Source organism: Lemur catta, chromosome 21 (genome assembly GCF_020740605.2).
Source record: "Lemur catta isolate mLemCat1 chromosome 21, mLemCat1.pri, whole genome shotgun sequence".
NCBI lineage: Eukaryota > Metazoa > Chordata > Mammalia > Primates > Lemuridae > Lemur > Lemur catta.
In genome coordinates this window covers 28,447,748-28,475,222 of record NC_059148.1, presented here as the reverse complement: position 1 = coordinate 28,475,222, position 27,475 = coordinate 28,447,748, and the positions used below count along the sequence as shown (strand labels likewise).

The following is a 27,475-nucleotide window of genomic DNA, read 5'->3' as shown; positions in this document are numbered from 1 at the left end:
GGCTTCCGGGGGGGGAGGGGTCGCTCTGAGCACCCACCCACCTCCCCTCCTCTGTTGCTGGCCAGCCCCTCTGGGGGCTTAGGACCCTCGTGCTCCACGGGGGTTTGAACCCGGCCCTTGTGTGGTTGTGGCCTTCACCCACGAGGGCCGGCTGGGACCAGGGGGCTCCAGCACGCTGTCAGGCCCCAGGCCCCCCAATTCCTGCGTCACGTGGGGCCTCTGTGCATCCCCGGCAGCCCGACTGCCCCTCGCCCAGGCGGGGAGCCCCAGGGAAACCGAGGCAGGAGAGAGCTCACGAGCCCTGCGTAGAGGGCCGCACTCACAGACGGTCCGCGTGGGACCCCTACACTTTGTTTCATACGTGTTATAAATTCACATCTTGTACCTCTGCAGAATCGCACTCACACAGAAGTTTAAACGTTTATATTTTAGTATTTTTCTTGTACGTATATATAAAGTATACATTTTCACCATTCGTAGAAGAAACACAGCAGGTATATCAAATCCTTTGTTTTAAGGCTGGCACACGGGATATTGCGTCTTCCCTTGTGTGACGGCTTCATTAAGACAGAATTTGTGTGTCCTCCAAGTCATTCTTAGCATAGTCACAGTGTCATGAAGCCCTCACCCCACAATGGGACCGCGAACCGTGATCGGTCACCCCTCATTTTCCCCTCCCCCCCCCCCCCCCCGCCCCTGGCACCCACTAGTGCGCTGTCTCTGTAGCTTTGCCTGTTTGGATGTTTCATAGGGGCATGTGGCCTTTTGTGTGTGGCTCATTGCCACGGTCCGTCCGTGCCGTGGCCTGTGTCAGTGTTTCGTCCCTGTCAGCGAGCGTGCGGGAGACCACGTTTTGTGTATCCATCCCTTGGTGTTTCCATTCCGGCCACGTGGCCGGTTCTGCCGTGAGCACTGGTGTGCGGGTTTTGCGTGGCCGCCGTCATTGTTTGTCGTGAGCACATACCTGTACCCCCAGGATCGGCAGGTGGGGTCGCAGGGGACCCCCACGTTTAGCCTTCTGAGGAGCGGCTGGACTGTTCTGCAGCGTGGCTGCAGCGTCCTTCTTTAAATGTCAGTTTGCAAACACGAGCAGTTGAAAGGGACGAGGGAGGATGAAGCGGACGGGGTGACGGGGCGGCAGCAGCCGGAGGAGCAGGTGGGGAGCGCCAGGCAGGGGTGGCATCGCTGTCGGACCTGGGTCGGGGCGCCCCGGCCTCAGGGTGGGGGCGAAGCGGGGCTGGCCCAGGTCCAGGCAGCGAGGAGGGGCAGCAGCCAGAGGAGAGGCTTTCAGGGGTCCTCGGAGAACCAGGGGGACAGGTAGGGAGGGGGCCGGCGTGGCGCTGGCTGTGCCTGCAGAGGTCAGGGTGACTTTGCTGTCTCAGCCCCACCCGCGCGCCGTGGGCAGCAGGCATCGCCGGGCCTGTCGCTGCTCTCCCCGCTCGGCCGAGCGTGTGGCGGATGCGGGCAGGAGGCTGATACCCGCAGGGCTGGCCTGTCACGTGCCCGTGGCGGGAAGGAGACGTGATCTCCTTGTCACAGCCGGGGCTCGGGGGGCAGGAGCGGTTTCCTGGTTGTTGTCACGGCTCTTACCTCAAGGCAGTGGCTGTGCCTTATAGTCCGTACGTGGCACCGGGTCCTACGGTCACCGTGCACAGGAGGGGCTGTGCCTGCAGGGACCGCCGGCTTCTCCGAGCTGCCTTAGTCCTGCCCTCCGGCCAAGCTCCAGGCCTGCGGCTGGTGCCCTCACGCGCCTCCTCCATGCACCCCAAGCCCAGGGCCAGGCCTGCTCTGTGCTCAGCAGATGCAGGTGGCAGGAGGGAGTCGAGAACAAGGGGTTCAAGGGCAGGAGCAGACCCCGTTCCTGCTCTCGGAGCCCTTGTGCCAGAGGGGGGTTGTGGCAGGTGCTGTGCCCAGGGCTGGGATCCTGGGAATCCCAGGAGGCTTCCTGAAGGAGGCGGCACCCACTGAGCAGCTCGGGAGCCACACCCCAGGGCAGGCTCTGCCCCTGTGTGGGTCTCTGGTTCTGTGTCACAGCCGCAGATGGAAGGGGTGGCACTAGTCACTGCAGGATGGGGGACACGCCCTCTGTCCCTCACCAGGCCTGCAGCCCAGTTGTCCACACCCCCCAAGTGGGTGGTGTGTGGGAGAGGGGCTTCCAGCGCGGGTACAGCAGCCGATCTCCCGCCAGCACAGCGGACTTGGCTCCGTGCCCGAGGCCCCGCCCTGGCACCCGAGCTTCTCTCGTCTGAGTGATCGATAATCTCCCGCTAAATCTCTTAATCTCACTGCGCCTTAATCCGGCGGATTCCTCATCTCCCCAAGGGCCACATGTGTGTAGCCCCATGTCTGGGCTTCTCTGGGATTTTCCTTGCCTGGGGCTGTCTTGGGGGTGTCTGGGTCATGGCCTCTGGGCCGGGATTGGTCTTGGCCCCTCCTGGGGCCTGCGTGGCCCAGGGGAGGAAGGGGGGGCCGCCTGCCCCCCGAATCCTGGCCTGGTTCTTCGGGAGAGAGGGTGACATGGGCTGGGTGACCCTGGACAGTCGCCTCCCCTCCCAGGGCCTCAGCGCCGTGGTCCAGGGCTTGAGCGGGGCCCGTGAGCTGCAGCTGGCCTGACGCTTGCTCCCCGCAGGCTGCTGTCCCCAAGGCCCAGCCTCCTCACCCCGGCCGGCGACCCCAGGGCCACCACCTCCCCCCAGAAGCCGCTGGACCTGAAGCAGCTGAAGCAGCGGGCGGCTGCCATCCCCCCCATCGTGAGTGCCTGTGCTGGGCCCCCCGCAGAGCCCACCCTGACCTCGACTTTCTATTCACCGAGACGGCAGCGTGGTGGGCGGGCGGCTGCACCTGCAGCCCGGCCCTTAGTCCCCATGGAGATGAGACGGGGCTGTGAGCGGGCGGCGCGGGGTGGGGCCCCTCCCTCCTGCAGCGCCCTCGAAGCCAGCCAGCCCCTGCCCCACCCCAAGGGTCTCCCTGAGCCCCCAGACCAGACACTGGGCCGTGGGGAGCAGGAACCCCCCTATCCCGAGCTGGAGCAACGCCTTGGCCAGAGAAGGGGGGCCACCAGTTCTGATCTTGGGCCTCCTGGGAGCTTCTGGCCAGGCAGGAAGGGGGGCTCTGAGGGTGCCCCCCCAAGGAGGAGGGTCCAGGCTTCCCCCGGGGGATGGAAGACCCTGAGCTGACCAGGCTGGGCTGTCACTTGGGGCTGTGAGCACTGGGCTCGGGGCGTGCCGGGCTGCACTGCCAGCTCCCTGTTTCTCTGAGACCCAGAAGATTTGGGGTGCGGGACAGAAGCCAGGTGGGCCGGGTTTGGAGGCAGCCCCATGTGCTCCATGCGGAGACCTGCCCGTCTGCCCCACCTGTGACCCTGAGCACATTGCTGGCTCTTTGGGGCCTCCGTTTCCAGGCAGGGCACACAGGTCTCTCCCTAACCTGTCACCTTCGGGCATTGTACACGGATGCTCACTTCCCCTGGCTTCCCTCAGCAGGTCACCAAAGTCCATGAGCCCCTCCGGGAGGACGCAGCTCCCCCTAAGCCGGCCCCCCCTGCCCCTCCACCGCCACAGCACCTGCAGCCGGAGGCCGACGCCCCCCAGCAGCCCAGCAGCAGCCCCCGAGGCAAGAGCAGGAGCCCCGCGCCACCTGCCGAGAAGGAGGGTAAGTGGGGGCTGGGGCTGGGGACTGGGGGCCCCGGCAGGGTCGGGGGTATCTGTGTATCTGAAGCGGTGCTGCCGCCTCCGGTCTGCAGTGCCAGGCAGGCAACGCGAAGGAGTGAAAATTGTCAAAGCGCGGTAAACACGTCTGCCACCCAGCTTCCAACTGCGTGTGAGTCCGGCCACACGTGAACTTCCGGGCCCACAGAGGAGGCCTGGCACCCGCTGGCACCGCTGGCAGCAGCTCAGGGCCAGGCAGGTGCTGCCGCTGCAGCTCCCATCTTGACGGTGCTCCAGGCCAAGGTTTCTGGGTTCACTGGGGAGCCAGCGGTGGGATTCCCCGAGCAGCGGGGTGACAGCCACTGCCTGGGGCGTGCTTCGCTGTCACTGTAGGAAGCGGAGTCTGGAGACAGGCGGGCGAGGCTCCTTGTGGTCTGGGTCTTCTGTCTCCGTCCCACCTCCCCACGGCCACTGTCGCCTGCTGCAGGAGGCCTGGGGGGTCTGCCATGCAGGTGGGCGGGCATCCCAGCCAGCACACAGGGCTGGCCAAGGCCACCGGGCCAGGACATTTGTCACATACCTACAACTGCCAAGCACCGTGCTAGGCAGTGGGGGTCGGGCAGTGAGGTGAGGTCCCTGCCCTGAGGAGCTGCTGGTTTTGTGAGCAAGGACATTAAATGAGGGAACACGTGACGGAGCGAGATCCATGTGGCTCATCCCACAAAGAAACAGAACGGGTTGAGTGATGAGGGGCCCCTGTGGAGGAGGGAAGGGTCCAGCCGCAGGAACAGCATGTGCAAAGGCCCTGGGGCGGGAACACACTTGGAGTGTTTGAGGAGTTGCCAGAAGGGGGATGGGGCTGGGGGAGGGCAGGACAGGAGGGTGGAGAGGGACATAGGGGACCAGATTGTTGGGGCCTCCTGGGCCACAGTGGAGAGTGGATTTTGTCCTGGGTCTGGCACAAGCCGCTGGAGGGATTTTAAGTGCTGGGGACGGGTCACGTAATCTGATGTCCATTTTGGAAAGCTCTTTTCGGCCATTGTTGAGTCAAAGGCAGAAGCAGGAGATCACAGGGCAGGTGACAAAGGCCACCCAGGCTGCACAGGTGGCCAGGGAAGTGGGAGGAAGGGGCACGTTGGGAGTTTGTTTCTGAGGCAAAGGCAGCAAGACCTGGTGACGAATCTGGTGTGGTGACAGGGGCAGGGGTGTCTCGCCGGGACTGGGACGCCCCCTGACAAGAGTGCCTTCCCCGGTCCAGAGTGCGGCATGAGACACAGTGTGGCTCTGGAAGGACATTGCCGGTCTGGGGCACTGGCCGGGAAGGACTCGAGTGTCCATGTCAGGGGCCCAGATGGCTTCGGCTGGTGTCGGATCTAAGCAGGGCTGGAACCACACGGGGCCAGCCAGGGCCTGCTGGGCCGGGTCACGGGCCCCTGTCCTGGGAGGAGCCACCAGCCCAGTCTCTGGGCTGGCATGCGGCCCGCTGGTGTGGCCGGGCCTGTGCCGTTCCTGGACTGGCTCCCCGCGGGGCCGGTGCACCTGGCGTCAGGCACTGCGCGCCTCTCTCGAGCAGTCTGGCTTGCAGCTCCGCTCCCTCGGGGACGCACGGGGGCTTGACACCCAGCGCTGCCTCTCTGGTCTCAGGAAGCAGGCCTCCCTGCCCTGGCGCCCACACGCGGCAGCACAGCCAAGCGGGTCCCTCGGGCTCCCCTGGGCCCAGCTGGAGGAACAGGTTGTCTCTGCAGGCTCTCGGCCGCCCGCCCAGCCTGGCCCAGCCCCAGGTTTCCCTTCCAGCACGGAGGCCCCGCCCCCCGCCCCGCCCCGGCTCCCCGGAGCTGAGCTGGAGAAAGCAGTGGCCAGGCACACTCAGGGCGGGGCAGACCAGCCGGGCCAGGGAGCCTCCACTGGGGCCGGTTGAGACTTACTCGCTGCATCTGTGACCCCCTCCTGTGGGCTGCCCACCTCGCCAGGGCGCAAGTGCAGGAGAGACTCCATGTTTCCTAGGAGAGAATTAGAGACCACGCTGCACGCTAGGCCTCTGCTTCCTGCTGCCGTGCCCACAGCAGGCATCACTAATCGATCTTGGCACTCACTGTCCTGGCCACACCCGGAGGGGCCTTCAGAACCTCCATCATCTAGAGGTGGCCCAAGAGATGACCCCTGTCTCCTATTCCTGTCCCAGGGCCAGAGGGCCCTGTCATTCCCTAGTTGTGTCTCTGCCCAGTTTCATAGCCAGTTACCTGCCCGTAGGATCCACTCTCAGCGGGAGGTTCAGAGGTCAGGTCAGGTCAGATTTCAGTGAAGGCCGAGAAGCCAGCAGGAAGATGCCCTGAAGGCGGCCCTGAGCCCTGGGCCCTGGCTGTGTCTGGGGCCTCCCCAGGCCTGGGAACCCAGGGTCGACCATCAAGCCTCTTGTCCGGGTGGTGCTGCAAAGCCGTCAGGGTTCAGCCCACGGCCCGCAGCCCGGCTGCCTGGGTTTGAAGCTCCTGTCTGCCTCTTGCTAGCTGGAGCCTTTGGCCAGTGCCTTAACCTCTGTAAGCCTCAGTTTCCTCATCTGTAAAATGGGGATAATCACAGCCAGCTCCTCGTGGGTGCTGTGACCACGTGTGAATTAACACACTTAGACACGTGTCAGCCGTGGAGGCCCCGGCGAGCCTCGCGTCCGCTTGTTGTCACGTTAGCAGCCACATGGGGTTCAAATCCTGACGTGGCCAAATGTTTGCTGGTGACCTTAGAGAAGCCCACGATATGTCCGCACCTCAGTTTCCCCTCTGTAAGAGGGTCTGGTGGCGGTCTTCCCTTTCGGAGGCCACGGTCACTCAGCACGGCGCCTGGAACCAAGTACATGCCCAGCAGACCGGGATCCACGCCCCCTGCCACACCACACGCCACAGCCCGCAGCAGACGGGCCGCTGCCGACCCCCTCAGCGCTGTGTAGAGCTCGGGTCAGCAGACCGAGCCGTAGAGCCACGTTGTAAATACTTCAGGCTTCGTGGTCCAGACAGTCCGTGGCAGCCGCTCAGCTCTGCTGTGGACAGTGACCAGCGTGCAGCCATGGCCGTGCTCCGGTAGCAGTGCGTGTTCAGTGCCGGGCTGCGCTGGGCCGGGCTGGGGGTGCCCGTGGGGTTGCCGGAGCTGGAGGGTCCTGTTCTTGGTTTTGGGCAGCTGAGAGCCCCCAGCCCACGCCCCAAGAGCACCCCTACGCCGAGCGAGCACCGTGGAGCACAGTGCGGCACCCAGGCGGGCAGGTGCAGGGGCTTCCCCTGCTAGTGCTGGCCGGGACCCCCGCCCCCGCCCCCGCCCCTGCCCCTGCCCGAGGCCAGCGCTGCGGGGGCGGGGAGGGCACGGTTTGGGCAGGGTCAGCCGGGGCTCCCGAGGGGCGGCCAGACGCGGCCTGACTGCCCCGCCCGATGCCCTCAGCAGAGAAGCCCGCGTTCTTCCCGGCCTTCGCCGCCGACGCCCAGAAGCTGCCCGGGGAGCCCCCGTGCTGGACCTCGGGCCTGCCCTTCCCCCTGCCCACCCGCGAGGTGATCAAGGCCTCCGCACACGCCCCGGACCCCTCGGCCTTCTCCTACGCTCCACCGGGTGAGCAGCTCGGCCCGAGCTCGGGCCCCTCACCGATCGCTGGGTGCCGACCGTTTGCACTGGCTCAGAACTGCACGCGGCAGGACCTCCGAGTCTGATGGGACCGGGGGCGGGGGGTGGAGGAGGGCTGGCCCGGTCGGTGGAGGGAGAGGAGGGCGTCGTTTGGGAAGCGTGCAGGATGGGGACAGAAGCCGCCGCGGTAGGGAGCCCCAGGAGGTACTTGAGCCGGCGTGGGCCAGGCTGAGAGTGGGCCCTGTCAGCCATAGTGGCGGCTGAGCTGGGGGGTCTGACACGGACCAGGATGCCGGCCAAGGCCGCCCTGAGCGTGCCAATCCTGATGGGCAAGTGGGCCAAGGGAGCCAGGAGAAGGACAGGGAAAGGCGTGGTGGCAGAGGGAATAGCACGTGCAAAGGTCCAGAGGCAGGAAAGAGCAGACAAAGCCCAAGAACTGCAGCAGTTGGTGCCCAGTGAGCCAGGGAGACCCCGGGGCCAGGTCACGAACCTGAAAGCCGTGTCAGGGGCTCACGCTCTACCCTGAGGTCCGGGGGGAGCCATGGAAGGTTTACAGCAGGGGGCGGGGTGTGAACCAGCGACTTCACAAAGATCCCTGTGCTTCCCGGGAAGGGGCTGTGGGGGGTGAAGTGGACGTGGGGGAACCACCCGGGGGCCCAGGTGAGCGGGCAGGGGGCCTCCCTGGGGTGGCGTCTGAACCGAGGACAGACCTGCGCGGGGCGGCCCCCGGGGCACGTGTCCAGCAGGGGCATGACTGCTCCCGGGCCCCATCACGGACGGACGTGTGCCCTGCAGGTCACCCGCTGCCCCTGGGCCTCCCCGACAGTGCCCGGCCTGTCCTGCCACGCCCACCCACCATCTCCAACCCGCCTCCCCTCATCTCCTCCGCCAAGCACCCCAGCGTCCTCGAGAGGCACATGGGCGCCATCTCCCAGGTGAGGGGCAGCCCCGGAGCAGCCGGGCGCCTGGGCAGCGGCCCCTTCCTCTGGGGGGGGGCCTCAGTCTTCCCGTCCCCAAAGTGGGGGCAATGGGACCTGTGAGTTCTGGTGGGGGGGGGAGAGGCCGGGCTCCGGGGGCCTGAGTCTGTCCACTCAGGACCTTGTCCTTGGGTGGCCACCCGGTGGGCAGTCAAGAGCACGGGCTCTGGAACCAGATTGTGTGGCCTCAGGCAGGTTACTTAACCTCTCTGTACCTCAGTTTCCCCCCCACGAAATGGAAGAGCAAATGCAGTAGACACAAAGGGTTTGGCAGGGTAGCGGGCATGTGGCAGGCGCGTGGCCCCCGGCCATCTGCCCCTTCACCCCCCAGGACACAGCCGGGGGCCAGGCAGCTGCGTGCGCCGTTTCCCTCACACCGCACCAGGCCATGGTGGCCCTTCGAGGGGAGGGGATCCGGGCTCAGGAGAGGCACTGACTTGTCCGTGTCACACGGCTGGATAGCAGGGTCGGGACTCTGACCTGCACGTCCTTGTGGGCCTTCTGGCCTGTGGTGGAGGGTCCCAGGGGCGGCAGGGACGTGACCCCAGTGCTCTGCCCCTGCAGGGAATGTCGGTCCAGCTCCATGTCCCGTACTCGGAGCACGCCAAGGCCCCTGTGGGCCCCGTCACCATGGGGCTGCCCCTGGCCATGGACCCCAAGAAGCTGGGTAAGGATCCGGGCCTGCCACCTGCACGGCCGGGCCTGGCTCCAGCCGTCCCTCTGGGGGGTGAGCGAGGGGCATCTCGGCCCCTGGGGCTCCGGGGGGCAGCTGGGAGGCCCCCAGTGGTCCTGGCTGGAACTTGGGAGAGGGGGTGGCACGTCACATCCCCTGTAGCCCCCTGGGTCCGGTCAGGCAGGGTCGGGACAAACCTCCCGTCTCCCTGCCTAGTGGCACATGACTCACCCCTCTCTGGTCCTCAGCGCCCTTCAGCGGAGTGAAGCAGGAGCAGCTGTCCCCACGGGGTCAGGCTGGGCCACCAGAGAGCCTGGGGGTGCCCACGGCCCAGGAGACATCCGTGCTGAGAGGTGAGGCCCTTCTGCCCTGTGTCCCCTGCTTCTGCCCCCTGCCCCCTGCCCCCTGCCCCCTGGATGGTCAAGGCAGGACCAGAACCCTGTATCCAGTCCCGCGGGGAAGTATCGTCTGTTCACAATTGTCTCCTTCGCTGTTGAGGGGCCGGGGGACCCTCTGCACTGAGCCAGACTTGGGTCCCCAGGCCTAGGGCCACAGGCAGCCCCTGAGCCGCCTGTGTGTCGTGTCTTCCAGGGACAGCTCTGGGCTCGGTTCCTGGTGGCAGCATCACCAAAGGCACGCCTAGCACACGGGTGCCTCCGGAGAGCCCCATCACCTACCGCGGCTCCATCACCCACGTAGGTGCTGGGGGTCGTGGCATGAGGGGCAGGGTGGGTCCGGCCCGGGGCCAAGCCCATCTCATGTCCCTCCGTCCTCGCCGCCCCGCCTTGGTAGATGGGGGTGGCGACTGGGGTGTGGCAGTGCACGCTGTGGACATGCGCCTTGTCCGGGTGGAGTCGGGCACATAGGGTGCTGAGCAAAGCTCGACCTCCCGACCCCTAGAGCTGGCGGGGAGCGGGAGGGCATAGACCGAGACGGTAGGCAGTGAACACCGAGCGGGCGCTTTCAGAGTGCGATGTGCTTAGGAGCGAGCAAAGTACTGTGGCTGAGAGTACCCAGGGCCAGGCACGGAGAGAGAGACCTGTCGAGGAGGTGACTGTCAGCCGTGGCCAGGAGAAATCAGGAGTGCAAGCCGTGCGGGAATCCCAGGGAACAGCATTTCTGGGCCAGGGAACAGCGTGTACACAGACTGAGAGGTGGGAGGGCTCCTGGCATGTGGCCAGGCAGCTGGTGAGGGCTGGACCCAGGGTTCCATGCCGGCGTGTCTGGCCCTAGAACACCATGGCGGAGAATGAGGAGCCCGCACACGCACGCCCACACTTGTCCACACATGTGTGCACACACGTGTTCGTAGCGGGACCTGGGCAACAGGGTCTTCCGCAGTGAGCTGTTTTGGACCCCAGGACCCTCAACACCCGCCACGGTGGAGACCCCTCTTGCTGCATCTTTGTCTGACATCCATAGATTTTGAAATCACCGGCTCTCGAAGGCAGCCGTGTTGCGTGCAGAGAAGAAATGCTCGGGGCAGAAGTCAGGCTGAGGCCACTGGGAGGCCAGCCAGCTGCGCCACACGCTCAGGCGAGGCAAGGAGCCGCCTGCCCTGACTCAGTTTCCCTTCAATGAAAGCATTCCTAGGGGAGTCGTTCTCATGACATTGTGGGGATCGAAGGTCAACATTGGAAGTTCCTGGGCATCCATCTGCCCCGGGTCACACACGGTGGCAGCTGCCAAGGTGTGTGAGGTAGGAGAGGGTGGGACTTTCCCACAGCCTCGCTGCCAGGCCCTGATGAAACCGGAGCTCGGCCCACACACGTGAAGAGACATTTATTAACCAAGCGGGCACCGGCAGGCGGGGACCACGTGGTACCGCGGCCGGCACAGGAGGCTCAAGGATGTCACAGATCCCTGACCTTCCAGGGACTCCCCGCCCACCCGGGGAGCAGAGTTCACTGGGGCCAACACCACGCAGCTGCGGGCTCGTCTCCTGAACATTCGGCAGACGGAAGCTTCCGTGCTGCTAGGAGCTTGTCCGGCATGTTCTTCGAAGAGCAGGGGCCGCCAGCTGGGTTTCTGTCCTCTGTTCGTGGCACAGCGACGGCACCTCTGCAACACCGCAGCCAAAGAACGTCCGGTGCCTTCGTTTGCACCGGGGAGAGCCCGTCTGTCAGCTGCTGTGCTACTTAGTAAGCGCCGGTTTCCGCGGCACAAACCCGGTTCTGACACGGATCAGCCCATGTCAGCCGAGACACACACCCAGGTGCGCTGTGTCACCTGTGCCTCCGAAGGGCCCTTCCTGGGAGGGTGCTTGGCCCTCCCTGCCATGTGCCCTGGCTGGTGAGAGAGTGGTCCCGTCACTTAGCACGTTTGTCGCACAATCAGCGCACGAGTATTTCCAGGCTCAGCAGGAAGCGTTTGCTCTGAGCAGCTTGCGGAGCCCCACGTGACTTCAGGGGATTTTGCTCCCAGATTCCTAGGGACATTTTTGATTATTACAGCTCTGGGGATGGAGTGGCAGTTGGGGAGGCTGGGGATGCCACTAAACCCCCCACGATGCACAGGACAGCCCCACAGCACAGAATGATCTAGATCCAGATGTTGATAGTGCCAAGGTTGAGAAACCCTGGGTGAGAACTAAAATTTCTGGTGTCCTGCCGGACCTGAGTCCTTGCCCTGGTTTTATGCAACCAAAGTGCACGACCGGCGGTTACAGGCACAGCCCAGCAGCCGAAATCCCACAGTCCCCGCCGGTCACTGTGTGTTGGTGGTTGGATTCCAAGGCTCTGAGAAGGTCAAACCCTGCAGGAGTGGGTGGTGGGGACACAGAGTCCAGGGCCAGACCGCCTGGGCTCAAATGCCAGCTCTGCCCCTCGCTAGCCAGGTGACCCTGGGTGAAGTCACCTGACCGCTCTGTGCCTCAGTTTCCCCATCTGAGACAGGCATGATGAACAGTACCTGCCTTAGGGCATCAGGGATTAAACGAGTCCATCTGTGGAAAGTGCTCGCAGCGGTGTTCGCTAGGCGACTGCGTCCTGGGGGGCTTTGCCTCCCCTTGTGAGACAGTGCGTGGGCGTACACGTGTGTGTGCTGGTGGGCATGTAGGTGCATATGTGTGCGTTTGGGCCGTGAGGGTCCTCAGCTGCAGTCTCCCGGTCTCCCTGCTCGCGCCCGCAGGGCACTCCGGCCGACGCCCTGTACAAGGGCACCGTCACCAGGATCATCGGCGAGGACAGCCCCAGCCGCCTGGAGCGCAGCCGGGAGGACGGCCTGCCCAAGGGCCACGTCATCTACGAGGGCAAGAAGGGCCACGTCTTGTCCTACGAGGGTGAGTCACCAGGCGTCCCGTGCCGACGGCCGAGGGGCATTGGTGAGCCGGGCCGGGGGACCGGGAGGAAAGCTGGTCGTGTGGTCACTCGGTCATGGAGCCAGCCGCATGTCGAGGGCACCTCAGGGACTAAAGCAGATGATGTCCCACTCTGGGAGGGCGCTCGGGGACACGCACACGAGGTGCAGACGGGAGGGCACCTTGTTGACTCTGAGCCTTGGGCACCTGCCCCGCCCAGCTCACGCGGCCACGGGGCCACAGGCCTCGGTGTGTCTGGGGTTGGTCAAGGGAGGAGGCCCCAGACAAGTGGGGTCTGGGAGCTGAGATGAAGGGGTTTTTCCCCACTTCACAGATGAGGAAACATCCGAGGGGCACAGCCGCATTCAGTGGTCCTTCTGTGTGGCCCCCGTCCTGGCCCCGTGAGAGAGAAGCAGCCCGGGGTCGGGGAGGGAGGGTGTTTGGCCCATGGGGGAGGCTTCACGGGGAGGCTGGCTGGGTGAGGCCAGGGAGCACGATCCTATAGGGGGTGACCTGGCTGTCCCTGCAGGTGTGCAAGCCAGCAGCAGGCAAGGGTGGGTCTCAGCGACCTCCCGCTTCTGCCCAGTTCTTTACGATTCAGTGAATAGCCTTGCTGGGAACATAGCAGGGAAGCTGAGGCCCAGAGTGGAAGCCCAGGTTCAGACCACCAGGCCCTCAGCCCTGCGCCTCCAACAAAGCCCATGTGCTCTAACTGGCCACGGAGGGCTGACGGCCCCAGGGACCCTCCAGCCCCGCCCGGCGCCAGGCCCTGGTAACAGAGAGGAAGGGGTTAAGGGAGTCAGTCGAGTGCTGGGAAAGTGGATTTCCTGGCAGCCGGGGCACCCAAGGGTGTGGAGATAAAAGCTGCTAATGGGCACCCCTCTCGGCACTGCCAGCTGCGGCCAAAATTGCCTGTCCTCCTGGGGCCTCTCCCGGGGCATCGTCTCTCCACCCGCCCCCGCCCCTGTGGCAGCCCCTCCCCGTCCGTGGGCTGGTACCGTGAGCCTGAGGAACGGACCCTTCTCTGCTGCCGGGGAGAGACCATCCTGGGGACAGGCCATCAGGTGCCCCCGGGCCGAGCGCCCTGGGGGGTGGCCGGGAGCCCGGGAAGGGTGGATGGGCCTGGCAGTTGCGGGGCTGTGTCGAGAGGTCACTGGGTGGAATCGCACTTTGGGAGCCTGGACCAGGGACCGAGCCGTTGCAGGCCTTCAGTGTCCTGTGTTTTAATCGGGGCTTCTAAACTCTCCTGCGCTCTGGGGCTGGTGGCCAGTGCGGGCAGCTGGCCAGGCGTGAGGCGGCAGGGAGTGGCGAGGACTGTGGCTGCCACCCCGGCGTCCCCCACATCGGCAGCTGACTGTCGGCCAGACATCCAGTCTCTGTATCCGAAATCTCCCGGTGTGTAAACGTCCACAGTCACCGTGGACGAATTTCAGGACAGCCACACAGCACCCACCCGTGTGTGTCCTCCAGGGGGCAGGGGACTGAGGGTCACCGGTGGCAACCTGGGAAGCCCGTGGGCGTGCGAGAGCACCTCCCCCACTCGTTCCCCGAAGGGTGTGGCCGCATCCCCGAGCTTGTTCCCGACACCCCTGGACTCCCAAGGGGAGCCCCCGCCTGTGGCGGGGGGACCACACGTTTGCTGCCCTGGGGCCCCTCTGGGCTCAGGCTGGCTCCGCGAGGCCACCTCTGCCATGGGGACACCGTCGTGCCCACCCACACACTTCGCCCACGCACACTTGTGGTCGGGTACACACACGTTAGTGCACTTGTGTGCACATCAACACAGACCGGCTTCTGTGCCCACATGTACACACGTGCAAAGCCACGGGCCACCAGGCACACCCTGGTGTGTGTGTGGACTTGCTCTGTCCTCAGCAGCCAGGTGCACCCCACACATGCGTGCACACGTGCACACGTCCACCCCTGTACATGTAGGCCCATACTGCCACACGTGAGTCTGCTGCCTGCCCCGAGCGTCCATGCTGCGGACGCATCTTCACACACATGTGTGCACGTGTTCGTGTTGCAGATCGGTGCCTGCGTGTGTGGACAGACTCGCACACTCATGCACGCACCTGCTTGCCGGACAGAACAGTCCAGAAGGCGAGAGCATGGGGTGCAGGCAGCTCCCCCTGCCTCTCCCACCCAGCAGAGCTCAGCAGCGGGTAGCAGGGGTTTGCTGTGGGCCCCGCGCGGAGCCACACGCCTCGGCTTCGAGGCCTGGTGACGGGGCCCATGTGGAAGTGCTGTTGACTCCTGCCCTCCAGCCCCAGGCCCCATGCGCGGCCCCTCACCGTGCACTTTGTCTGGTCCCCAGGTGGCATGTCTGTGTCCCAGTGCTCCAAGGAGGACGGCAGGAGCAGCTCGGGGCCTCCCCACGAGACGGCCGCGCCCAAGCGCACCTACGACATGATGGAAGGGCGCGTCAGCAGGGCCATCTCCTCCGCCAGCATCGAAGGTGGGCGCCCCATGGGGTCGTGACCCCCCCATGGGGTCGTGGCACAGACGTGAGAGCTCACAGCGCCCCGTGGAGGGAGGTGGTGGGATGCTTGGCCCTAGTTCACAGATGGGGAAACCGAGGCTGGGTTTTCTAGGCTCAATCCAGAGGTGGGACACTTCCTTGCCGGGTCCTGTTCCGCCACCGTCATTGTGGGACTGACCCGTGTCTGCCCACTGCTGGCTCAGGGACCCACCTGACGGGGCCCTCGCCCTCTGTCACCAGGTCTCATGGGCCGCGCCATCCCGCCCGAGCGACACAGCCCCCACCATCTCAAAGAGCAGCACCACATCCGTGGGTCCATCACGCAAGGTACCGCCCGCCCTCTGCCCCGCGGCGTCCAGCCTCTCGTGCCCTCGCGGCAGCCGTGACGCTCCGGCCGGCGTGCAGTCAGGCCAGGCAGGAGGGGAGGGACCCGCCCAGGGTGCGCGGGAACCCCTAGGACACATACACGGAAAGGAGCGTGATACGTGTGTGTTTGTGTGTGTGTGACGACATGAGATATACAGAGCAAGGCCACTTACTTATTTGAAAGCAAAAAGAAAGCAAAATGCCACCTGTCACCCCTGTGCTCTGTAGATGTCACTTATGGAGCAACTGCTGTGTGCTCGGCACTAACCCAGGTGCTGTGTGTTTTGCGGAACAGTCCTGGGGAGGAAGATGTGATTGGCAGGAGGCTCAGAGAGGTCAAGTGCGCGTGGCTGGTCAGCGTGGAGCCGGCTGCCGTCAGCCCGGCAGTTTTGTGCTTTTCGTCTGCCTTGTTTTGTAGACTGACTTGACGAGGTGGTTTCAGTTCATAGTCTCATTTGATATACAGAGACACTGAGGCTCAGAGAGGTCAAGTCACATACTCAGAGTCACACAGCAAGTGAGGTTTGAACTCAGTCTGGCTCTAACACCCGCTGGCGTGGAGGCCCTTGCTTGGGGTGCGGGTGCCCAGGCTCACCGCCGTCCACCCCGCAGGGATCCCGCGGTCCTACGTGGAGGCCCAGGAGGACTACCTGCGCCGGGAGGCCAAGCTCCTGAAGCGGGAGGGCACGCCCCCGCCCCCGCCGCCCCCGCGGGACCTGGCCGAGGCCTACAAGACGCGGCCGCTGGAGGCCCTGGGCCCGCTGAAGCTGAAGCCGGCCCACGAGGGCCAGGTGGCCACGGTGAAGGAGGCCGGCCGCTCCATCCACGAGATCCCGCGCGAGGAGCTGCGGCGCACGCCCGAGCTGCCCCTGGCCCCGCGGCCGCTCAAGGAGGGCTCCATCACCCAGGTACAGCCCCACCGGCTGCGGTCTGGTGGGGGGGGGGCCCGGTGCCGTCCGGTGCCTGCCCGAGGTCACCCCACGGCCAGGCGCTCACCGCGTACGTGCCAGCGGCCGTGCTGAGGCCACTCGGCCACAGCCTCCTTCGGTTGTACTCAGAGCCCCATGAGCTTTGTGCCTGTGGCTCCCGTTCTTCGAGTAGAGAAACTGAGGCCCAGAGGGGTCAAGCAGCTTGGTCGAGGCCACAGAACTAAACGTGGCAATAGATTGGGCTGGGTGCTGCCCACAGACGCTGCAGACGTGACTTGTTTAGCCTCTCAGGATGCTCTGAGGTGATTCTTTTATTGGTCAGTAAACTGAGGTTCAGAGAGGTTAAGTGACTTGCTCAGGGTCACGCAGCAAGTCAGTGGCAGCTTTGAAGCCCAAATCCGATATCCCTAAATCTGCGACCCCGTTGCCTCTGGCGTCCACCTCTCCTCCCAGCAGCTGCCCCCCAGGAGGGCCCGGGCCGGCACTGGGTGGGCCTCGGAGGGTCCCAAGCTGAACAGGAAGGTTTCTGCCCACGTGGGGGTGTTGGGCCTCTTTCCAGCAAACTCCAGGGAGGGGTGACTGCCACACTCTCTGCTCCCGTCTGTAGCTCCCGGGCAGTTCTGGGGTCCAGGGCCGGAGGTCTGGCCGGGCAGGCGGGGTGGAAAGTGACAAGTGTGCCCTCTGGGGTTTCGCAAAGCCCTTTGTCTCCTGCCTCTGGAGGCGTCAGACATCACCCCCATTTTATGGATGAGCCACTGAGGCTCAGAAAGGTTTCATAGTCGGTCTGAGATCTAGGGCCGAGGCTGGAGCTCACCCCCTCTCTGCCCCAGGGCACCCCGCTCAAGTACGACACTGGCTCGTCCTCCGCTGGCTCCAAAAAGCACGACGTCCGCTCCATCATCGGCAGCCCCGGTCGGACCTTCCCGGCCGTGCACCCGCTGGACGTGCTGGCCGACGCCCGGGCGCTGGAGCGTGCCTGCTACGAAGAGACCCTGAAGAGCCGGCCGGGGGCCGCCAGCACCTCGGGGGGCTCCATCGCACGCGGAGCCCCGGTCATCGTGCCTGAGCTGGGCAAGCCGCGGCAGAGCCCCCTGGCCTACGAGGACCACGGGGCGCCCTTCGCCGGCCACCTGCCTCGCGGCTCACCCGTGACCACGCGGGAGCCCACGCCGCGCCTGCAGGAGGGTGAGTGGGCCCCGGTGGGGAGCACCGTCTCTGGAAGCTTCCTTGCTGTGAGCTCAGGCTGGAATCACAGTGCCCACGGGGCTGCGCCCCCACACCTGTGGGCCCTGCCTCCGATGCAGGGTTCTCCCCCGACGCCCCCCACACCCCACAACTCTGCACCTGGCGCCCCCCACACCCCATGACTCTGCACCTGGCGCTCCCAGCCCTGCTACGGTCTCTGCAAACAGCAGCCAGATCCTTTCATCAAACGTAAAGCAAGCTGTTCCCCTTCCCCACTCCGTCCTTCTGGCAACTGAGCACATCACGTAGGAAAAATCCAACTTCTTTGCCCCAGCCTGGGGCAGCCTGTGTGTTGGGCCCCGTCTGCCGTCCCCTCCCCCAGACTTGGCCACATGGGCCTCCTTTCTCTCTGTGCCTGGGCCGCACCAAGCTTGTCCTCACTCGGGGCCTCTGCCGGGTTGTCCCCTCTGCCCGAAACGTCCCCTGCCTGTTACTCTCGGTGGATTAGGTGAAGGCAGGTCTCCGCTCGACTGGTTCTTTCAGGTTTCTGTTCAAAGGTCACATCCTCGGGGAGGCGTCTCAGGACCAACCTCCCCTCCAACGTTAAAATTTTCTCAAAACGTTTTTCACTCTGAAATTCTCATTTGTTTACTAGTTTACCGTCTGTCTCCCTCCATGGGGGCTGGGGGTTTTGTCTGTTTTGTTCACAGGGGTGACCCCAGCTCTCCAGCAATATTTGGCACATTGTCAAAGCTGCATAAATACTGTTTGATTAGTGGGAATGAATGAATGAACAGTGAACAAGTGAAAAAGAATGAATGAATTTTGAAAAACTACACAACAGAAGTGAATGAGTCAATGAAAGAGAAAACAAACTAAGGGGCGAATTGAGGAAGTGAACGAAATGAATGAGTGAAGGGACAGTCCTGGTCCTTGGGGTCTCGGGACCCTCCCTCAAATGCTCCCTGTCAGCTCCAGCCGCGCAGCCCCGCGGGGGGCGAGGACAGAGGCCTGACGCCGTGTCCCTTGGCCCGTCCCCGCAGGCAGCCTCTCGTCCAGCAAGGCGTCCCAGGACCGAAAGCTGACGTCGACGCCCCGGGAGATCGCCAAGTCCCCGCACAGCTCCGTGCCCGAGCACCACCCGCACCCCATCTCGCCCTACGAGCACCTGCTGCGGGGCGTGAGCGGCGTGGACCTGTACCGCGGCCACATCCCGCTGGCCTTCGACCCCACCTCCATCCCCCGCGGGATCCCTCTGGACGCAGGTGACTGCCCTGGGCCCGCAGAGCCCTGCCGCAGTGGGGAGGCCCTACGTAGGGTTGGCCTCATCGGCATCAGCCCATGATGACTCGGGCACCAACAGCTAGGTGCCCCGGGACAGGGAAACGAGGCCTGGAGATGGGCAGACCCAGCGATGCTATCATGACGAGTTTAAGTTAGAGCAGAAATTTCTCTTAGCATTTTGAAGGACATGCTGGGGTAAACATTTTCAGTGGTTTTCTTTTCCCGCGGGACTTACCAGTGCCTTTAAAATCTCAACTATCAAATGAGGCCTTGAGTGTGCATTTCCGAAATGGACATGATCTGAAAGGCTTTTAAAAGGCTGTGTTCCTCTGGTGTGTTAGTGGTCTGCACTCGGGTGCCCCTGTGTCGGGGAGCAGATGTTTTCCTACTTTGAAGCCTGGATTCTGATTTGCGGAGTGTGCTCTGGGGGGACACACGTGTCCCCGGGGGAGGCTGTCGGAGGGGAGGGGGCAGACATGGGGGATGCAGCCGGCCTCACACCCACTCCCTCCTCCCGGCAGCTGCTGCCTATTACCTGCCCCGGCACCTGGCGCCCAACCCCACCTACCCGCACCTGTACCCGCCGTACCTCATCCGCGGCTACCCCGACACGGCGGCTCTGGAGAACCGCCAGACCATCATCAACGACTACATCACCTCGCAGCAGATGCACCACAACGCGGCCACCGCCATGGCCCAGCGAGCCGACATGCTGCGGGGCCTGTCGCCCCGCGAGTCCTCGCTGGCGCTCAATTACGCCGCCGGCCCTCGAGGTGGGTGGGGCAGGCCCTTCTGGGCAGGTGCGGGGCTAGGTCAGCACCGCCTAGGCGTGGCCTTGTTCCCCAGGACATGCGCGTGCCCAAGTGCTTACTGAGGTGGCCGGAATTGGTCACCTTAACGGGTTGCATCAGCGCCCCGGGAGCTCCCCAGACCCGCGTGTGGGGCGTGGGGTCGTGCGTGCTGCGCGTGCGAATTTGTGCGTGCAAGTGGGTACCAGCCGGCGTCTGGCAGCTGGTTGCGTGGCGTGTGCCTCCTGCTGCTTGCGTGGCAGGCGTGCACTTGTGCGTGTTCTTGGCGTACGGCAGACTTGAGAGTTTAAAAAAACATCAAAACGTGACGCCGTCGGAACTTTGCTTCCTTTAACTCGTAAGCAGCCTGTGGTTGCTTTGCGTGTGCGTGTTCGAGGGCCATCCTCCCAAAACACTTCCGGAATGTCCTCCTGGAGTGACCGAGTCAGAGTTAGGGCCTGGGTGGAGAAGGCGGAGTCGCACTAGGTATTTCGAACAGTGAGGATTGAGTACAGGGATTGGTTCCGTGGGGCTCGGAGGCTGAAAGAGCAAAGAGGCCCGAGAAGGTGACCGGGGAGCCGGCTGCGGGGACGGCCGCTTCTCAGGCTGGGGAGCAGAAGGGGAGGTGGGACCGGAGGACGGGAGCGTCCAGAAAGGGTCCTGGGAGCCGCGAGGGAGCGGGTTCTGGCGAGGGGAGGCTGTGCTCCCCGGGAGGGGACGGACCGGCGGGAGGCAGCCCGGCCCCTCTCCTCCCTGCGGCTCACGCCCGGCCCGCCCCCTCCTGCCCCTCCCGCAGGCATCATCGACCTGTCCCAAGTGCCACACCTGCCCGTGCTGGTGCCGCCGACGCCAGGCACCCCGGCCACCGCCATGGACCGCCTCGCCTACCTCCCCACCGCGCCCCAGCCCTTTAGCAGCCGCCCCAGCAGCTCCCCGCTCTCCCCAGGTAGCGCCACGCCCTCCTGGCGGGCGAGACAGCAGCGGGGCAGCGGGGCCTGGGCAGGCGGAAGACGGGGCCGGGCCCTTCCTGGCCGCTGGGCTGACTGATCCCGCCTTCGGGTTTCCCAGGAGGCCCCACGCACTTGACAAAGCCGACCACCACATCCTCGTCGGAGCGGGAGCGTGAGCGTGAGCGGGACAAGTCCATCCTCACGTCCGCCACGACGGTGGAGCACGCGCCCATCTGGAGACCCGGTAGGGCATCAGGGGCCCCTGCCCCAAGTCCCGGGGGTCCCCGTGGGCCACGTGAGGCCTGCCCCCTCTGACGCGGCAGCCTGTCACCAGGTACAGAGCAGAGCAGCGGCGGCGGCGGGGGTGGGGGCAGCAGCCGCCCCGCCTCCCACTCCCACGCCCACCAGCACTCGCCCATCTCCCCCCGGACCCAGGACGCCCTCCAGCAGAGGCCCAGCGTGCTGCACAACGCGGGCGTCAAGGGCATCATCACCTCTGTGGAGCCCAGCACACCCACGGTCCTGAGGTGGGCCAGGTTGGCGCGGGGGCGGGCGAGATGGAAGGAGAGTACCAGTGAGAACCGTGACCCACCCGGGGGTAGTGGAGGGGTTGATGGGTGGCGGGGAGTCGGGTTGGAGGAGTGGGGTAGACGAGGGGGTGGATGAATGGGTGGTCAGGTTAGGGGGTGAGTGGGTGGGTGGGTGGGAGGATGGATAGATGGGGGGTTGGGTTAGGTGGGTGGGTGTCGGGTTAGATGGGTGGGGGGGTGACGAGTGCGTGGAGGCCCAGGGGACAGACCCAGGCTGGGCAGGTGGGAGGATGAGCGGGTGGGGGTCGCTGGGCTCAGGGATGGGGTCCGTGGGGAGGACAGACTGACTGAGGGCCGTGGGGAGAGACTTTCCGGGTCCTTCCCAACACTTAGCAAGGCCTGCGGGGGTGGGGGGAGGCGGGTCCCTCCTGCCTAGGCAAAGTCCTGAGGTTTGCGAAGGTGGGAGGGGCTCCCCAGCCCCCATACGTAACCCCCCAGGCCCCTCTGGTGACGCACACCCGAGGGCCGTGGGCAGAGCGGCTTCCCCAGGACCCCTCCCTGCCCTGGGACCTTGTTTGGAGGCATCTTATTCTCCCAAAGGGAAGTTTCTGTTCCTAACAGTATCCACCCGCTATCTGCCTGCCCTAAATCACACCCCAGCACGATTCCAATTATGAAAAGCGAGGTCATTTCTCGAAAGAGTGGGCTTTGTCCCCTGACTTTGTCCCCGGCAGGCACGTGGAGCAGGAGCCCCCAGCTGGTTAGCGTGGGACTGGCGGGCGCTGGCATGTGCGGGAACCGGTTGTTGCTCTACGCCCGCGGCGGCCGGTCAGGGGACCGGTGGGAAAAAGGAGCCCATTCCTGCTGGCCATGCTGAGGGGGGCAGTTAGCAAGGGGAGCGTCCCCGCGGGGAGCCTCACTGCCCACCTGCTGTGCCCGTGGCTCGTGTGTCTCCCACGTGTCCTCGCGGGCCCAGCTCGCTCCTGCGCACCCCTCAGGGACCCTCGAGCACCCTGCCTGGGTTCGCTTGTCCTTCTCTCTCTAACCCCGACTCACTGCTTTCGAGCAGTCGCCACTCTGAAGGGGGGTTGACGTGTGTGGCATTCGTGGTCTGCCTTCTCAGCTAGGATGTAGGACCTGGCCTCACGTGTTCTGGGGGCTGCTGTGTTCCCAGACTCTAGAACAGAGCTTGGCACCTATTAGTTGCTCAAGAAAAAGTTTTGGAATGTTGTAATGAGTGAACGAATGGAGTAGGTAAAACCATGCCACAGAGTCTTGCAGTCACAGTCAGGAGGGCCGATTTATTCTGGGAGCAGTAGGGAATGTGGAGGTTACTCCAGGGCCACGGGGACTCACCGAGGGTGCTGGAGTGAGGGAGTGCCTCCTGCAGCCGCCTGAGCCCCTCTCTCCTCCCCCAGGTCCGCCTCCACCTCCTCGCCTGTTCGCCCGGCCGCCACGTTCCCGCCTGCCACCCACTGCCCGCTGGGCAGCACACTGGACGGGGTCTACCCTACACTCATGGAGCCTGTCTTGCTGCCCAAGGAGGCCCCCCGGGTTGCCCGGCCCGAGCGGCCCCGCGCGGACCCCGGCCCCGCCTTCCTCGCCAAGCCCCCGGCCCGCTCCGCGCTGGAGCCCGCCTCCTCCCCCAGCAAGGGCTCCGAGCCCCGGCCCCTCGCGCCCCCCGGCTCCAGCCACACGGCCATCGCCCGCGCCCCGGCGAAGAGCCTCGCACCGCGCCACGCCAGCCCGGACCAGCCAGCGCCGCCCGCCTCGGCCGCCGACCCGCACCGGGAAAAGACTCAAAGTAAACCCTTTTCCATCCAGGAGTTGGAACTCCGTTCTCTGGGTAAGACCACCCTGACAGCAGCCACCTTCATAGACGCGATAATCATGCGTCAAATCGCTCACGATAAAGGGGCGCGAGAAGGCGGCTCGCTGGCCAACGGCTCCCCTCGAGATGGTAAGACCCCCGGCCCGCCGCCCGCCCACCCCGTCTGTGGCCTAAAGATATTTTCAGATCTCTGGTTTTTGTTTTTCCCCCCGTTTTATTTTTTGTTGTTGTTGGTTTTGGTATTTCGTTTGGAAACCGTCTCCGTCGATTTGCACGCTCTGATGACCCCCGGCCGCCATGCCCTCCGAGGGGCAGCTCATCCTTTGCACCTCGTTGGTCATGGTTTTCTTTTTCTTTTTCTCCTTTTTTTTTTTTTTTTTTTCCTGTTTTTGGATTTTTGCTTTTTTTCCTTTAATGAATGGATCTGTGACTTTGACTTCGACTGCCTCTCCCCTCTGTGCCTGCGTCGGGGGAGCCGGGAGCGGGGCTGCGGAGGGCTCCGCCGCCGGCGTCTGCCTGCCGGGGCGCGGGGACAGTCTCGGTCAAGGCAGGCGGTGCAGGGAGGGCCCCGCCCCGCCCCGGAGCAGCCCGGGGCTCTGACGCTGGCATCCCTCCTCGTCTCGAGGGAGTCTTGGGGATGCCCCGGCCTGTGTACCCCAGGGCCCTCCGTCTCCACCCCTGCCATGGCCCCGGCTCACAGCTCCTCTTTGTGGGGCCGGGGATCGTGGAGGCTGCGGCCCAGGCCGGGCCCCAGGGACCTTGTGTTCCTCCCAGCCACGAGCCCCACACCCTCCTTCCCCAGAAATGGCCCCGCTCGGCCCCCACAGCCTGAATCCATTTCTGTCTGTCCCTTTTCCCCTCCGGCTCTTGGGTCTGTCTCTCTCTGTGTCCCACTCTCTCTGGGGGCCCAAACCCGGCCCCCAGCTTGGGTTGATCCAATCCCCTGGGGACCCGGCCGGTGTGGCGGGCGGGGTGGGGGGGCGGCTCTGCCTCTGGGACCCGGAGCCCGCGGGCCTGATGCGGCCCCGCCCGTTGCAGGTTACCACGGCAGCAGCTACAGCCCCGACGGGGTGGAGCCCGTCAGCCCCGTGAGCTCGCCCAGCCTCACCCACGACAGGGGGCTCCCCCGGCACCTCGAGGAGCTCGACAAGAGCCACCCGGAGGGCGAGCTGCGGCCCAAGCAGCCAGGTACTGCCCGCCCGCCGCAGCACCCCCGGCTCCCCACACCCGACAAGGACAGTCACTGTCCCGCCTCGCAGACAGGGAAACTGAGGTGCCGAGGGGTGAGGGGTCAGCCCTGTCCCTTGGCTCGAAGGGCCAGAGCTGGGATTGGAGCACCGCAGCCCCAGCCCAGCAGGCACCTCTCACCCACCCAACACCCTGACCGGCTCCGCTCTGCCCGCAGGCCCCGTGAAGCTTGGCACCGAGGCCACTCACCTCCCAAACCTGCGGCCGCTGCCCGAGAGCCAGCCCGCGTCCAGCCCGCTGCTGCAGGCTGCCCCGGGGGTCAAAGGTCACCAGCGGGTGGTCACCCTGGCACAGCACATCAGTGTAACTACCCGCTCTCTGCCCCCTCCTCGTCACAGGCCCGGGGAGGGGAGGGGTCCCGCACAGCCCCTCTGTCCTGGTGGGGTGGCCGGGGTTGGCCAGATCCGGGGCGCCTGGGACCCCCATCTGCAAGGGTGCGGGGACCTTCGTAGTGTCTAAAAGTCTGTGAAATAACCCGGCCGGTCACATCCTACTCACCCGGGGGCTCCAGGCCCCGACCCCCGTGCACGTGCCAGGGAGGCCCAGAGTCGCCCAGGACGGAGCCCGGGTTCTGCCCCGAAGCCCGGCCCGGCCCCCACCACCTGGAGGGTTCAGGCAGGGGGGGCTGCCGCCTGACCCCGCGCCTCCCCCACCCCGGCCCGCAGGAAGTCATCACGCAAGACTACACACGGCACCACCCGCAGCAGCTGCCCGCGCCCCTCCCCGCCCCCCTCTACTCCTTCCCCGGGGCCAGCTGCCCCGTCCTGGACCTCCGCCGCCCGCCCAGCGAGCTCTACCTCCCGCCCCCGGCCCGCGGCTCCCCCCACAGCGAAGGGGGCAAGAGGTGAGCGGGGGCAGGCGCGCCTCTCGCTGGGCATCCTGGGGAGCTCGTTGTCACACGCCTGTCTCAGGGCAGGGGACGGGTGGGCAGCACGCAAGGCCAGACTGGAGCCACCGCACAGACCAGAAACGGAGGCTGGGAGGGGCAGGGAGTTTGCCCAGGTCACGCTCGGAGGGTCCCGGGCACCCACATGAACACCATGTGTAGCTGACTGGGCTCTCACAGCCACCAGCACAGGCGGCACTGTGCCCATTTCACAGATGGAGAAACTGAGGCTGGAGAAGTGCTTTCACTTGCCCACAGGGACACAGCCAGTCAGTGGCAGAGCTGTGTGGTTTGGGGAGCAGGCTTTCAACACGTGCACACACATGCACTCACACACACGCACACTCATGCACACTCCCACCCTGCTCAACCCCAGGGCCTCGGGGGTCAGGACAGGAGGGGGGGAGGGCCCTGAGCTCTGGAGTGGAGCCGGTGTTCCACCGGGGGGTGGGGGGCACACATGAGGCTGGACGTGGGGAGACAGCGCGATGTCCTTGGGGGACAGGGGTACGTGGCGTGGGTGTATGACCAGGATTCAGAGCGGGGCTCAGCAGACTGCCAGTTTTCATACAGTTCATGAGCTGAAGGTGAATGTATGTTTGTAAGGGGCTCTGGGAGATGAATGCGTGGCAGAGACCACTTGTCTGAAACGCCTGAAACATTTACGATTTGTCCACGGACGGGGGGCGGGGGGTGGGCAGGGTGACAGGCGTGGGCGTCTCCTCGGGAGGGGGCCTCTGACCGCAGCCGGGACCCTCTCTCCATCCAGGTCTCCAGAGCCGAGCAAGACGTCAGTCCTGGCCGGGGGCGAGGACGGTATTGAACCTGTGTCCCCGCCGGAGGGTTTGACAGAGCCGGGCCACCCCCGGAGTGCTGTGTATCCGCTGCTGTACCGGGACGGGGACCAGACGGAGCCCAGGTACCTGGCTGGCACCCGCACCGTGCCCGTGGCAAGCTCTGGCCTGGGCCCACCGCCGTGCCATGCGGAGGGAGACCGAGGTTGTGGGCTCAGCTGGGCGGTCTCAGCCCTGCTAAGCAAACTTCACAAATTCGGGGGTGAGTGGTACACCCCCACCCTCACGGCGGGCACCTCCGTGGCAGCTTTCAGTGCCCCTGTCCTGGCACCTGTTGAAGACCTGAGAAACGACGGGTTAAATGTTGGACCCGACTAGGGGTGGGGCTGAGGTGGGGGCAGGGACAGAGGCCGGGCTGCCGTGGGAGGGGCACAGTCCGAACCCAGTGTCAGTTCCTGAGGCTCTTTCAGAGGGCCGGGCTGGAGCAGGTGCTCAGGGGTGGCCCACCACAGTGGGGGGCTCCTGAGACCCCCTGCGTCCGGGATCGGTGACGATTTCAGGAGGTGTGGCCTCCTGACAGGTGGGAGAGGTGGGGGAAGCTTGCTAAGGGGCGAGCTCCCTGTCATCAAGGCGTGGAAGCGCAGTGCCGTGTGGGCTGACCGGGGCTCTGCTCCTCGCAGCAGGATGGGCTCCAAGTCTCCAGGCAACACCGGCCAGCCGCCAGCCTTCTTCAGCAAGCTGACGGAGAGCAACTCCGCCATGGTCAAGTCCAAGAAGCAGGAGATCAACAAGAAGCTGAACACCCACAACCGGAACGAGCCGGAATACAGTAAGGGGCCACCCACCCCCCGGGAGGCACAGGGCTGCGAGTGGCAGGCCCACCCGGCAACAGAGAGCCGCAGGGCACCTTCCAAAGCGAAGTGACACTGCCCCTGCTCCCCACCCCACGTGTGAGGAGCCCTGGGACCGTCTCTCGATTAGCTGGTCTTTCTGGCATAAGATGTGGCACCTAGAATAGCACCCAGCACACAGTAGGCGGCCAGTGAATACTTGAACAAATACTGGGGACCAGGGACCGGGTCGTGCCATCAGCAGCACACGTTGCCTGTGCAGCTTCGCCCCGTGTATGCGGTTACTGGGCGTGAACCCCTAGCCTTGCTCCCTGTCCTCAGCGCGGTGCCCACGCAGCTCCCGGGGCGAGTGAGTGGAGAATCTGTCGTGGCCCCTGGCCTGGAGAAGCCTTGTCCACCGGGGGAGCTTGGGCAGATCGTGGGGGTGTCTCCCCTCCGGGCCTGCAGAGGGTCACAGGCTGGTGGCCCCAGAGCCTGGCCAAGCGTGGTCCACGGGGTCTGGTTAGCAACGCAGACCTCAGGCCTCGCCCCGGCCCCCCGCATCAGAACCTGAGACAGACACGACTCCCCGGGTGACGGGGGCAGGCGGTTTCCAAGGACCCAGGGCCTGTGGGCCTCACCCACCTTGTCACCCTCCTTGCAGATATCGGCCAGCCCGGAACCGAGATCTTCAACATGCCGGCCATCACCGGAGCAGGTAACCGCCCGGCCCGCCGGGCAGCCGCCCCTCCCCCGCCCCGCCCCGCCCCACCCCAGCCATTCACGGGGACAAGGAACCTTTCCTGGGTCAAGTCTGGTCTCGACTTAACCCCGCGGCGGGACGTAGCGTCATGCAGCAGGCAGGGCCGGGGCAGGAGGAGCCCTCGCTGGGCAGGGGTCTCTGTCCGGGGTTAGGGTCCCTCGTGCAGCGTCAGGTGGACACACCCCCCCCCCCACCTGGAAACACGCCGCGCTCACTGGCGGGTCTCAGACGGAGACGGGGGCTGGGGGGCCTGGGCTCGGGCATGCGACCTTCAGGGCCTACCTGGGCGTGTTCCAGCCGCAGCTTCCATTTGACTTGGAAATCCCAGCCCGTGAGCGGGGGCCCTTTCCCGCCACCTCCAAATCAAACGCAGATGGTGGCAGGGAGGGTGTGAAGTCGGCACGCGCTTTGAAGCTG

The 27,475-nt window shown here is 65.2% G+C and overlaps 1 protein-coding gene across 15 annotated transcripts in view; it reads left to right on the top strand.

Annotated features, from left to right (window-relative positions):
• The window catches only part of NCOR2 (nuclear receptor corepressor 2), a 187,252-nt gene that overhangs the window by 154,760 nt on the left and 5,017 nt on the right, over window positions 1-27,475 (top strand). For 6 of the 15 annotated variants that reach the window (XM_045535005.1, XM_045535011.1, XM_045535008.1 and 3 more), the window contains 24 exons: window positions 2,630-2,750; window positions 3,480-3,651; window positions 7,068-7,232; window positions 8,040-8,179; window positions 8,786-8,888; window positions 9,143-9,247; window positions 9,486-9,589; window positions 12,024-12,174; window positions 14,510-14,650; window positions 14,915-15,001; window positions 15,653-15,948; window positions 16,800-17,154; window positions 18,198-18,419; window positions 18,960-19,211; window positions 20,023-20,172; window positions 20,295-20,420; window positions 20,511-20,703; window positions 22,125-22,666; window positions 23,576-23,725; window positions 23,943-24,088; window positions 24,451-24,629; window positions 25,441-25,590; window positions 26,146-26,294; window positions 26,960-27,013. In XM_045535005.1, the coding sequence (XP_045390961.1) occupies window positions 2,630-2,750; window positions 3,480-3,651; window positions 7,068-7,232; window positions 8,040-8,179; window positions 8,786-8,888; window positions 9,143-9,247; window positions 9,486-9,589; window positions 12,024-12,174; window positions 14,510-14,650; window positions 14,915-15,001; window positions 15,653-15,948; window positions 16,800-17,154; window positions 18,198-18,419; window positions 18,960-19,211; window positions 20,023-20,172; window positions 20,295-20,420; window positions 20,511-20,703; window positions 22,125-22,666; window positions 23,576-23,725; window positions 23,943-24,088; window positions 24,451-24,629; window positions 25,441-25,590; window positions 26,146-26,294; window positions 26,960-27,013 (4,253 nt within the window). The remainder of the gene's footprint in view (window positions 1-2,629; window positions 2,751-3,479; window positions 3,652-7,067; window positions 7,233-8,039; window positions 8,180-8,785; window positions 8,889-9,142; window positions 9,248-9,485; window positions 9,590-12,023; window positions 12,175-14,509; window positions 14,651-14,914; window positions 15,002-15,652; window positions 15,949-16,799; window positions 17,155-18,197; window positions 18,420-18,959; window positions 19,212-20,022; window positions 20,173-20,294; window positions 20,421-20,510; window positions 20,704-22,124; window positions 22,667-23,575; window positions 23,726-23,942; window positions 24,089-24,450; window positions 24,630-25,440; window positions 25,591-26,145; window positions 26,295-26,959; window positions 27,014-27,475) is intronic. The other 9 variants (XM_045535014.1, XM_045535010.1, XM_045535016.1 and 6 more) reach the window with 4 other exon arrangements.